This window comes from Lucilia cuprina, chromosome 4, assembly GCF_022045245.1.
Source record: "Lucilia cuprina isolate Lc7/37 chromosome 4, ASM2204524v1, whole genome shotgun sequence".
NCBI classification, from domain to species: Eukaryota; Metazoa; Arthropoda; class Insecta; order Diptera; family Calliphoridae; genus Lucilia; species Lucilia cuprina.
Window position 1 is genome coordinate 26,103,034 of NC_060952.1, and position 13,559 is coordinate 26,116,592.

The 13,559-nt window shown below is 27.6% G+C and overlaps 2 protein-coding genes across 2 annotated transcripts in view; one reads left to right on the plus strand and one right to left on the minus strand.

The window, feature by feature from the left end:
* Positions 1-13,559, plus strand: part of LOC111681207 (DNA polymerase theta) — a 213,196-nt gene that overhangs the window by 174,157 nt on the left and 25,480 nt on the right. The window contains exon 2 of the mRNA XM_046948046.1: positions 4,046-4,188. The gene's annotated coding sequence lies outside the window, so the exon portion shown is untranslated. The remainder of the gene's footprint in view (positions 1-4,045; positions 4,189-13,559) is intronic.
* LOC111681396 (high-affinity choline transporter 1) lies at positions 1,581-7,198 on the minus strand. The gene is made up of 8 exons (XM_023443165.2): positions 6,638-7,198; positions 5,722-5,829; positions 5,182-5,636; positions 4,974-5,103; positions 4,575-4,896; positions 4,237-4,509; positions 4,059-4,170; positions 1,581-2,527 (listed from the first exon to the last, which is right to left on the minus strand). Exons 1-8 carry the CDS (start codon positions 6,801-6,803, stop codon positions 2,204-2,206), a joined length of 1,890 nt encoding a protein of 629 aa, XP_023298933.1. The 5' UTR covers positions 6,804-7,198; the 3' UTR covers positions 1,581-2,203.

Here is a 13,559-nt window from a genome sequence, read left to right on the forward strand (position 1 = left end):
GCTACAACTATACAACATCGATTGTGAATTGGTCATTTATTTAATTTGTTAAAATAAAGCTCAATTAAATAATTCAACTCTTAGTGAGAAGACTAATAAAATGACCCTTATGTAAATTTTTTTATGGATTCACAAAATTTTCGGAAAACAAGATATTTCAAAAAAAAAAAATTTAAAATCAATGTTAATTATTTTATTAATAAATTATCTTTTTTCACCATAATTTTGTTAAATTTTGATATATAGTTTTTCTATAAATTTATACTTTAATTGCTTAACTCTTTAAGAGTTCATAAATTTATTTGTAAATTCTGTAACATAATTTTTATAAATGTTAATATTTTTTTTAATATATCCACAATTATATATGTACTTATTCTTAAAGTGCCACTTATAGGTAAATGGCCTGAATATTTGCTCAATTTGTTTGTATAATTTAGGGTATATCCGATATATGTAGTATAATACACTTAAATTTTTAATATATATAATATAGATTACTTTCAATTTTACTTTAAAATGATATGTTTTGTTTTTGTTTTTGCTTCATTTCTTATACTTAATTAAATTTATCAGTTTCTTTTAAAATTAATGATATGTATTTGGTAACTGTAGATTATTTTTAAAGTTTCTTTTTTATAACCTATTTTGGTTTTAACTTGTTTGAATTATGTTTCTATTTAGTTAATTTCTTGGAAGGATTTATGTAATTTACAATTTTAAAAAAATTATGAATCGATGTTTGGAGAATTTGATATACTTTTTTAAAAGTTAAGATTTTTATTCCGAAAGAAATAAATTAAATAATAAAAAAATGTTTAGAACTTGTGAGTAGTTGATAAACAACAGAAAATTTGTTCAGCAATAATTGTTTTAAAAAAGATAATATTCATGAATTTTTTTAAAAACATGTAACAAAATAAGCATAAAATATTTTCAGAAAATTATTTGTTAATTTGTTAAAAAAAAAAATTTATGTACTTTCTGCTGGAACATAGTTCATTTGCTACAACCGAACTTTTAATGATCATGCGGATTTTGCCTAATATTTCAAAATTGTTTTCAAAAAATTTTTTAAAATCAAATTCATTGAATCGTTTAAATTAAAAGAATTACATAAAAACTATTCATAAAATTTTAATTTTTTTATATTTTTAGTAATTTTAATAGTTTTTGTTAAATATTTGTTAATTATTTGTTGTCTTTTTTTTAAATATGTTATATATATATTTGTTTTACTTGTGAATACACAAATGCATTATTTGATATGTATAGGGTTCAATTTTTATCGCAAATATTTAAGTTCTTAGTGAATATAGTTTGGTTTCTAATATGTCCTATATTTAACAATTTTCTTTTCTTTTTTTTCTTTGTTTTTACATACATTAATTAATAATTATCAACATTAAAACATTTAATAAATAGAACTTTTTTTAATATAAATTCTCTAAGTGTAAATATAATAAATCTTAACTAATATTTAATAAAAAAAATATTTAGCAACGTAATTATAATATAAAGTAAAAAAAAATTATATTTAAAATAAAAAAATACAATATTTAACAAACATTATTTTGGGAATACCTGAGCATATACATATATTTAACAATTAACTATTTTATTTAAAATGTAAGCTTTTTTTAACTTAATAAAAACCTTTTTCTTAAAAAAAACTAAGCTGAATTATAAAAGAACAAGCTTTAGGGAAGATAACTAAGGATTTGTTTTCTAACACTCCAATAATACAATTAATAACATTGCTTTTTTGTTAATTTAATTTTGGTTAATGAGTATTTAAATATTTATTTACACACATTTTTCAGAATTTCAATTTAGAATAACTACTATATTTGGTTTGTGGTAAATATTCTCTAGAGTGTTTTTAATTCTAGAATCCTTACTAAATTTGTTGTTAGTTTCATTTCATTAATTTTACTATATTTCTTTTATTATTAGTACATATTACTTTTTTTAGTGTAGGATCTACAGTTAATTTCTTTTTTAATATTTGTTTATTTAATTTTTTGTTTTAATTTTATAGTGAGCGTTTTAAATCGTTTATTTTGTTCGTTTAAGCACATTTCCCTTTTCTTATTATTTCTTTGAATTCATCAAAAAGGTTTATAGTTTAACTTGTGTACTTTTTAGTTATTTTTTATTTTTTTTTTTTTTTTTTTTTTTTAGTTTAACTTTTCTATTTTGTTTAAAAGGCAGTATTGTCTTGCTCAACAGTTGGCACAGCCTTACCTCCACCTCCTCCAGCCTGATGATAAGCACTACCACTATTAACACCACCCCCGACACTACCTTCGTCATCACTGTCTCTTCGATTTTGTCCGGTGGCGCTGCTTAACATTCTTTGTACTTGTTCTTGTGCCGTTTGTTGATTTAATCGTTTTGCTTCGTTAATGGGAAGATCATCGTCGTCAGTTTCTAATGCTGGATTTATGCGTCCGTTACGCTCATCTTTGCCCGCCATTGTGGCGGCACCATATGATCGTGCCAATGGACCAGCCATGACAGAAAGCTAAAGATTGGAATAAAAATTTCAAAAATTTGATAATATAAATCTGATCACATAAGAATCCTATATTCTGCATAATTCACAAGATAATTTATTAATTCCTCTAGTTAACTAGATTTGTATATCATTAATAAAACGCTGCTTAAATCAAATCATTATTTCGCCTAGATTCCATACAACCGTAGCCCCCGAATATTGCTTTTGATCTTAATATATTTTTGTGAAAACATAAGTATCTTATTATGATACAAACTGTGCGACCCTAATGTACATAATATGATACATTATACTTATTCAAAATTCTCGGAAATTATGTCGGTATTTTGCTCATATTTTACCAATTTTGGTGATTTGCGCGTTCATATTGTTCTGATTAGAAAGATTTTCGGCAATTCACACGTACATAACCCGATCGTAAAAAAACTCATTGCAAGAGCGTAAAAATTATAAAAATTATCTTTAGTTCACACATCGGCAGAGCATAAAATTTTCTTTCCACACTAACACTACTTAACTCTGTGTTTTTGCATACCATGCACTGAAAGAAAAGTTTGTAACATTTTTTACTGTTTTTAGTGTAGTGACTTCACTACTTTACAGTGTATTGTATTATAAATAACAAAAAACTTTAAAATGTGTGAATTTTTTATGAATAGGATTGGAAAAAATTTAAACACCTATTATTATTTTTGAACATTGCTCTTGGAAATGCATTTATTTGCAATTTTAAATACAAAATGTAAATAAAAGTTAAGAAATAATGAATATTTTGAAATATGACACAAATAATGGATCGTTAGGTATATAGAAATATCCTCCAAGAACTTTTGATGTGCTATAAATGTCTACTAATTGAAAATATTGATAGAAGCGGGTATTACTTTTGTTTAGCAGTTTGTGTCGTTGATTCACCTTTATTAAAATTCCCTTTATTTTTGACATTTACTCAGAAAAAAATTTTTAAAATAATTTTTTTTATTGATAATTTTTCTCGATATATTTTAAAATTAAAATAAATATTAAATATAAAACATTCTCATATGCAAAAATAACTTTCGGCAAACAAAAACAACTTTATATTTAACAACAGAGATTTCTCTATGTGTAACTCTATCAAAAAACTTCCAAGCTCTCATTTTCTCAGTTTGGAAGTTACGTACGTGTGTTGGAAAATAAACCAGAGAGCTCAATTGAGAGCTTGTATGTCCTATACCCACCTTAAAGTATACCAATTGGCTCAGAATCATTTTCTGAGTCTATTTAGCTATGCCCGTCCATGTTAACTTTGTAATCAAACTACAGGCCGCCATTTTGAAAATAATTCAATGAAATTGGTTACATGATATTCTTTTGTCCCAGGGATGAAGCCTATTGAAAATAGTTAAGATCGGTCCATTATTTCAACTGCCCCCATACAACTGTAGGTATTGTAAACCTTGTAATCAAACCTCTTACTTGTTTTTTTTTTCTAATTTTGATTTAATTTAAACCCCCCCGTACACTTTTCTTACTTCTTTGCAGTCGTTACACTCACCTGTTCTCCCGACTCTGCTGGTTCACCAACTCTAACCACATCTTCCGGTATATTCACCACACAACGGAACACATCATAACTTGGTGGTAATTTACCGGATTCAAACATCATTCTGAAAAAAACAATCAGGGTATGTATTAATAATCCATATTCCGAATAAATTACAAAAAAATCTTACTTAGTCCACCATGAAACTAAAATTAATGTAATCAAACTTAAAATCATGGCCATTGTACGGAAGGGAAATAATTGTGTTTGATTTTCTTCATCATAACCGGGGAAATGTATAAGGGCGGGTAAACCCAATAAAGCCTCACCACCCGATAGACGTATGAAAAGTGCTATAATATAAGCCGCTAAACTGCCATAAGTATTGCAGTGTTTCTTGAAATGTACCACCATTAAGAGTTGTGGAAATAATATCACATAGACCAAATCGGAACACATGGACCTGAAAATAAATCATAACATATACACATCCATCCATCTTTAACACAAATTTCTCTTTTTACATACCACAAACCATAGATCGAGGGTATAGTCAAGGCCATTATGGTCGATAATATACCCACAACTATAATGCCACCTCTCATCACCCATATAATTTCCATTTCGGAAGCCTTTTGACGAAATATTAACTTGTAAACATTTCGTGCAAACATTGAAGCGGCGGACAAAACAGACGAATCGGCTGAGGACATAACAGCAGCTGAGACGGCACCCAGACCAAAGAACGATACAAAATCGGGTGTTAAATACTGTAATACCATAGGTAAAATCATACTAGTTTCTTGCACTGTTAACGGATAGGGTCCAGTGTAATCGGTTTCATTCCAAGCTAGAAATTATAGTTTTTGATGGGAAACAAAATATTGTGAAATTTTTGGGAAAATGATTGCAAGTTTTTGAACATACGTGTAGCTTTGGCAATAGCGCCTATTAATACCGGTGGGATAGCCATTAGAATACAACCTGCTGCAGCTACATAGGATAAAATTTGTGCACGACTTGCAGTCTTACTGGATAAAACACGTTGGAAATATACCTGATAGTTAAATAAACAAAATATTACATTTTACTGCTTCTTCATTGCAAAAGTATTTATTAATCAATTTAAACTCACCTGCCAAGGTATACCACCAAATATTAACAACAGACCATAGTCTATATAAAACCACCTCTGCTCCGGATCTACATGACCAATCCAATCGACATCCATTGATGACAGACTTTTCACATGTTCATTGGCCCATGCGAACGGTATACACATCCACAAACCAATAAAAATACAAAACAATTGTATGACATCCGTATAGGCCACCGAATAGAGACCACCAAAGAGTGTATAAAAGATGGCAATGCATGAAGATAAAATAACCGATGTACGATGATCCATATCAATAATCACAGAAAGTGTAGCACCCAAAGCGGCCAAAATACCAGCTGCCCAAAAAACTTCACCACAGAGGGCGGGTAAAAACAATAGGCCACCCATACGTTCACCAAACGAATCTTGCAAAGGATCCAACATGGTAATGTAACCTTGTTTACGCATAGGATTGGCAAAGAATATACCACCTGTAAAGTAAATTCATTATAAGTATGTACATTTTAATGTTCATGTGAATGGACCAGCATTTATGTCAATATCTTTCAAACTTACCAAACACCAAACTCAAGGCATAGCCAAAGGGAGCCTGACACCAAACCAAACCGGAAGTATAAATAGCTTCTGCTGTACCATTAATGTAACCGCCGCCTACCCAGGTTGCTGTAAATAGAATTTAAATGTCAATATCAGAGTGTGCTTTTATAAGCTTTGCAAATGTGTAAAGTATGCTGTTGCCAATTTACTGGAACTAAATTGAATCTCTGATTTTTCAAAATTTCATTAGTAGAAAAAAAAATTTCAAGGGGGTAGGATTAATCATAGAACTAGCACTTTCCGTTCAGACCCTATAGTGTTTATAACAGGCAGATATACTGCCGAACGGACATGACTAGATCGTCTGAGAATTTCATAATAATAAAGCATAGAACTACGCGCAGAGAAAAAACATGGTTCGGCATGGTTAGTACAACTATTCTATATTTTTTGTAACAATATTTTGTTGTCATAACCAAACAATTGTTATTTTTATTGAACTTCATCAATATTATAGTTACTGAAAACATTTATATGTTAATGACAATTATAAATTTGAGAATGATTCTCTGAAAAATAATTATTTTTTCAACAACTAAATAATGATTATTATTTAAACATATATTATTTAGATAAATTTAAACTATCAAATAACCATTAAATGGTAGGATTTTACACGTTTATCATAATTCGGAAAATTTTATTTTTTTATGTATATTTTAATGTGTTACAAATGAATTGACAAAATCAATAAGCATCCATCGAAAATAGTAAAAAAAATATAATAAATGAAATTCTAAGCTTTTCTTAAGAATTGTGTTTACTTTAAGTAGTAAATTGTGTTGTAATAAATGAGTCTTTTATGCTTTGGATTTTGTTTTGTTCTTTTTGCGCAATTTTTATCATTATATCTGACATGTTCAATAGCACTTACCGGTCATTGTAAAGATGCCCACAAAAAGGCCAATAGAACGGCCAGCCAGCATGACCTCCTCCTCAGAATCATTGCCGGATTCCTTTTTACGACCAGCCCAAATACCCACAAATAAGATGAGTAAATAAAAGAGCACAATGCTCACAACACCAGCGATATTAATCATGTTGTATGTGTCTAACGGTAGTTCTAGTTGTAGTTGTTGTTTCCCTTCTAAACAAATAAGTTTCACACACAAACGCTTTCACTTACACAGTAAAGAGTCTTGTGATTTTGTTATTTTATTAGTTTTTCCTTAAACCTTGAAACACGTTACTTTAATTGTGTTGTGTGGGCGGTTTAGAGAGGGTGGTTGGGGGTTCTGTTATTTCAATCCTTGTACAAACGTATTGTGGTATTTTTAACCTTCTTTGTCAATAATAATCTTCTTTTTTTTGTTTTGTTTGCTGCGGTTATTTATTTAGTTTTGCTGTTGTTGTTTTTTATTATAATTATAGTTAGTAGTAGTAGTATGTATTCACTACTACTATAGTAGTTTTTATTTAGTTGAAATATTTTTTAGTTTTGTTTATCTTTTTTTTTCCTCAAGTCCACTTTTTATTCTTTTATGTGTAGTTGGTTGTGTTTTTTTAGTATTTCGTTTAAATCAATAATAAATAATTGATTTAAATTTGTTTTTCTTAGAATCTAGTGAATGTTAGTTTTTTTTATTTAAGTTTTAATATTTTTTTAATACTTTGTTGTTACATTTACTAATGTAATATGTTTGTTTGCAATTTGTTTATTTTACTTGACTAGATTTTTATACTTCACAAAATTTCTCTTTCAATTCGATTTGTTTAGTATTTTTATCGTAGTTTAGTCGTTTTAATAAGCATCAACTAAGAATATCTGTAAAGAGAACAAAATGAATTATACAATAGATTACAATAATCAAAATAAATGTAGAAAATAACAAGGTTGAAAGATTATTATATTATATTCGAATACAATTTACGCTGCACAAAAAATTAGTCGAACAAATTAGCAAACTAAGGAATTTTAGATAACTAAAAGCCTTGTGTCAAGCTTTGTCTAGAATCTTACTTAAGTATCAAAAAGTCACTATTGAATCCAAGTACGTTTATCGAGATATTAGGTAACAAAGATTACAAAAAAATCTATTTTTTTACAATTATCTCGGTTATTATAATTTCTAGAAAAGTAAAGCTTGGTTCATTCTAAAATACCGTTTCTTTAAATGTTTATAATTATATCAATATTTGGTGTGTTGTGACAAAGAATAATAATAATCCTTTTCAAGTTTGTTGCAATTTTTTCAGGTTTCACTCAGAGAAATTATATGAAATTTTAATATCATAGAAAGATTTTTGAGATATGTTTCCAATGAATTAAATTCAAAATATATTGAAAATTTTAAAATTTTTTGGAACCATCAAATGATTTTGCATCTGAAACCCTAAAATTCAGAAAACATATTTGCTCTTAAATACTGTTAAAAAAAGTTCTAATGCTTCTGTCAAAACAAAAATACAAGATATTGCAGAACGTATTTAAATAAAGCATATATTTTATATTGTAGTTGTGGTGTCTGAACTACGTAACAGGTTCTTGATGGATTTTACACAAATGGATCTAAACATACCTCTAATTTCAAAATAATTAGTTTAGTGGCTTAGGTGCAATTGGCTGAAAAATTAAAACGCCATCTGTCGGACAAATTTAAAACTTTACAGGAACACTTCTCACGATCCTTAAAACATGTATTTCAAATTTCGCCCTTTGTGGTTTTTCGATTACGAACAAACAGTACTCTCGTGTTTATAAATATAAAAAGATTTACTTTCTTATTTACAAACAGAATTTTTATTTTATAAAAAGTTTATAAAACAAAATTTCCATACAAAATCTATTTTATAAACCGTTAATAAAATAAAAATTTACTTATTTAATTTTTACTTTCTAGGTCATTTCGTTTAAGACCTTTCCAATTGTTCTCTTTAAGCAAATATTTACATTTCTATTCCTTAAGTCCTTTTGTCTAACTATATCGGCATGTAATATTACAAGGACCACTTTAATCAAAGCGTAATAAACTATTTTTTACACTGTAAATCACAACTGTTTATTAAAATATTTAGTTTCTTTGAAAGTAATTAAAATAATTGCTAAACGATTGTAAACCATTTTTAACAATAATTTCGAAAACAAAATTATTCTCTAAGCTAACATTACTAAATAAATATGAATATAAAGTCTCTAAAGTACCCAAAAGCTTTTATTCTCATGATCCTTTATAAAATCTGTTCATAAATTCATTTACAAATGTTTGTACATATGTCCATACATGTACAATTAACTTTTATAATTTTATTTATATTGTTAACTCGTCGTAGACAATGACCACCAACTGTAGGTACTGTATTAATAATGTCCTTGTTAATGTGGTTTTAACAAAAGAAAAAAAAACAACAACAAACAAATAAACTACTATCAAAAAATGCAATTTATTAAATTAGTTAAATACCCTTTATCATAGTAGCTACTGTATGTTTCATAAATGAAACTTACTTAAATTTTATTTGTATTTATGTACTTATAATATATTTATAGTTGCTTTTGTTGTTTTTATAATATTAAATGTCAAATGTCCTTTAAAAAATACCATGATATAAAAAAAAACAATTTGTAAGCAACAGTAAAAGGACAATGTTTACCGCCTACAGCTTTAATAATCCCCATTAAAAAGAATAAATATTAAATGTTTAAATGTCACAGCACTATAGAAATAAATGTGTATGTATGTATGTACGTACCAGATCATTGTGACAATAGTTTATTTAAAATTTAACATAAATTTAAAAATATTTAAAAAAATAAATAAAATGGTAAATTAGCAATAAATAATATACCTACAGTTCGAAAAATGCCAATTGAAAAATTTTTCTGATATTTATAATGCCAATAATTATCAGAAAAATTTTTCAATTGGCATTTTTCGTATCCTTAGTACAATTTTTCAACAGATGTTTTTTATTTATTACATGGACTATAAAAATTTGTTCTATGATATTGCCCTTCTCAAAAAAATTCACTTCAAATAGCCAACATTAGAAAAATAATGTATTTTTATTTCATAAACATACGTACTGTGGAACTAAATGCAACGTAACATGATTTCTAAAAACAGAAGAGTGTTACATATTTTAATTTATCTAATTTAATTTTAAAAATTAAATTTGATAATTACTGTCTTTCGTAAATATGAATAAATTATTAAACGGTGCAAAATTCGAAAATTGGCCTGATTTACTTTTGTACTTATTTTCGAACATATACGTAGAGGGAAAAAGGCGTTTTGAAATTATTCATAATTGTTCAATAAAGTTATTTTTATACCCTACACCACTATAGTGGGGAGGGTATTATACGTTTGTGCTGATGTTTGTAACATACAAAAATATTGGTCCAATACCCACCTTAAAGTATACCGATCGATTCAGAATCATTTTTTGAGTCGATTAAGACATGTCCGTCCGTCCGTCTGTCCGGCTGGCTGTCCATGTAAACCTTGTGCGCAAGGTACAGGCCGCAATTTTCAAGATAATTTGATGAAATTTGGACCAAGCATGTTTTTTGGCACAAGGACGAAGCCTATTGAAAATGGTTGAAATCGGTCCATTATTTCACCTAGCCCCCATACAACCGTACCTCCCGATTTGAACTTTTTATGCTATAAATCCGTCAAATATTCTGCTATCTCTCTCTAAAAATTGGCACAAATAAGTTTTATATAAGAATAAATGATACTGCAGATTTTCGTAAGGATCGGCCTATATTTGACCCTAGCCCCCATACAAATCCCCCTTCAAAAAATGACTTAAACGTCTAAAATTGACTTGTAACCATTTGTATCGCAATGAAACTCAACAAAACTAACTGTTATTTAGAAATATATCCTTTTCCCAAATTTACCGAGGATCGGCCCATATTTGACCTATATAGAGCCTTATTTAGAAATTTTAGTTTTTTATCAATAAATGGCTTAAATATTTTGGAATTATGGTAATATTCAACATAAAAGTTTCTTTACAAAAAATAAAAATTTTATAAAAAGTAAAAATTTTAAAAATATACTCATGGTGTAGGGTATTATATGGTCGGCCATGCCCGACTATACTTTCCTACTTGTTATTTATTATAGAAATTTGTCCTTTGATATTGTTTTTCTTAAAAAAATTCACTTAAAAGAGCCAACATTGGAAAAATAGCATGTGTTACAGGTTGTATGATCAATATTTTTATTCCTTAAACATACGTACTGTGGAACCAAATGCAACGTAACATGTTTTCTGATCACAGAAGAGTTATTTTTGATTTTTTTATATGGCCTATATAAATATGAATAAATTATTAAACGGTGCAAAATTGAAAAATTTGCCTGATTTATTATTGTTACTTTTTATTTTGTACATAGAGAGAAAAAAGACGTTTGAAATTATAAACCCTTGGTACCAAATTAGCACCAAAGTGTTTATAATTTTTCAAGAGAGTTATTTTTATTAATTATAGAAATTTGTCCTTTGAGGGTAGAAATACAATATTGCGGCTGCGGAGACGGATATTTTTTTATATTGAGTTTTGACAACTTAAATCGTTGAAGAAATCCGCACCAAATTAAAATTTATTTTAATTTGTTAACGGATTTTCTCTCATTTAGAGTTGCCATGCCATGCCATTCATACTTTTAATGAACAAAAACCATGTGGTGAATAAATAAACTATGAAATACAAAAGCAAAAAACAATAAAATGGCTACGAAATCCGCAACCGTAGCCGCACTCCATTTAATTTACATTTTCTCTGGGAAGCAGAAAACGCAACCGCATCCGCAGGTTTGTATTTCTACTCTGATATTGTCTTTCTGAAAAAAATTTCACTTAAAAGGGCCAACATTAGAAAAATAGCATGTGTTACGTACTGTGGAACCAAATGCAACTTAATATTTTTGATTTTTTATATGGGCTATATAAATTTGTCCTTTGAATAAATTATTGAAGGGTACAAAATTCGAAAATTTACCTGATTGATTATTGGTACTTTTTATTTCGTACATGTATTTTTCGTGCATTTTTCGATAACATCAGTTGTCAAAGTATTTACGGATAGTTGTCAACGTTAACAACGAAAATATACACCACATTATCAAATAAACAATAAATAAATAAATAATAAAGAAACTTTTGAATTTTTTCATAATATTAATTTTTTGTATTTTCGCTGTGAAAACGATGTGTTATCAAAGTGACAATGCTATGCTGCCAAACCGGTACGTTTAGTTGTTGAAATAACAACGATGCGTTGTAGAAATGACAACGATGCATTGCCGAAATGACACAAAGTAGTAATATAAATGACGACATGCCGTTGTCAAAATGATAACTGGGTGTTTTTTTTAATACTATACACATCCGTTGTTTAAATGGTAACAGATTTTTGACAACGTATCTGTGTATAGGATAAACATGGTAATGACATGTACTTATTTAAGAACTTAATATTAATTACTAGGAGGATCTTACAAATAACAAATGTACTTTCTTTTTATACTTGACATTTTCAAATGTTGTTTTTTTACAAAAAAGAAAAAAATTATCAAAACTTTAATCCTTATTTCCAGTCCGTCAAAGTAAATGTGTATATGTAGATCTTATTTAGAAAATATCAATAGTTTAGAATTTTTATTTAAAAATTAAACTAATATGTATTAACAATTCTTTTTCACATGAGTAGTGATATAATAATTTCATAAAAAATTAACGCATACATACAATGTACATAAGTTGTTTATATTTATTTATATTAATTCTTCTTTATTGCAAACAATTATCTTTATTTATAAACAATACATTTTATCTAATCTATTACATAAAAAATATATACATTTATATGTTTAATTATTTATAACAAAAAAACCATAAATTAGGATTATGTATTTCTTTTATCTTTTTGGTATACAATAAAATTTACTTCTTTTTCGGAGTTCCTAATAGGATGGCTCTTTAAAAACATAATGTTAAACCAAAAACTAAGAGACTAAACTTAAATCTGTATAAACAAAAAAACTCTCATTTCACCACAAACCTATGTGTCGGTCGTTTCTCAAAAACTCAAAAAATCGACGACAACAACAACAAGACTGGTTAATAAAAATTTCATTCACAAAACTTTGTAAATGTTGACAAATGCGCAGTAATGTATGTATATAAAGGATGAATTTATATTAAAGTTATGGGAAATTAAACTGGAAAAGTACTTTCCAAGAAAACATACCTGCTTACTTACCTCTTACTAGGTGATGTTGAAAATTTTATAACAAAATCCAAAAGCGCACAAATTTGTTTTAAACAGCAACTATTTTTTCATCAGTAGATGGAGGAAAACAAGTTTCAGCTTAAAATTATGCAACGTTTTTTTGTTTCTTCTTTTTTTATGTTAAGTTAAAGAAAATATATTTTTTTAGTTTAGTTGAATAAATTAAAAACACAGCACATTTGACAGGTAACTTATGCTTAAGTTAATAGGTATTATTATTAATAATAATAATAAAAACTTGTTTTTGTAAATATAATAGTAGTCAAACAAATAGGAATAGTTTTAAACGCCTCCTTTAGTAGTTAGAAGAATTTATTATTTCGTTTGGCTTGATAAACAAATTAATTGCCGCAACTATCGCCCCAACGTAAGGACGTCTTTTGAGACGGACTATTTCGTGTTTTATACTGTAAACCACACATGGGCTCTATTAATATTAAAAAAGCACTTCATAGGGAATAACATTTATTTAATACTGTTTTTTTTAATGTATCTTTATTTTAGGTTAGAATTTGTTTAATATTTAAAATAGCACTTAATACAAATG

Excerpts from the sequence above, each read along its gene's own strand:
- LOC111681396 (XM_023443165.2), bottom strand. The coding sequence starts at position 6,803 with ATGATTAATATCGCTGGTGTTGTGAGCATTGTGCTCTTTTATTTACTC. Across the intron at positions 5,830-6,637 it reads GGGCATCTTTACAATGACCG|CAACCTGGGTAGGCGGCGGT; the intron begins GTAAGTGCTATT and ends TTCTATTTACAG. Across the intron at positions 5,104-5,181 it reads TTGGTGGTATACCTTGGCAG|GTATATTTCCAACGTGTTTT; the intron begins GTGAGTTTAAAT and ends TTTAACTATCAG.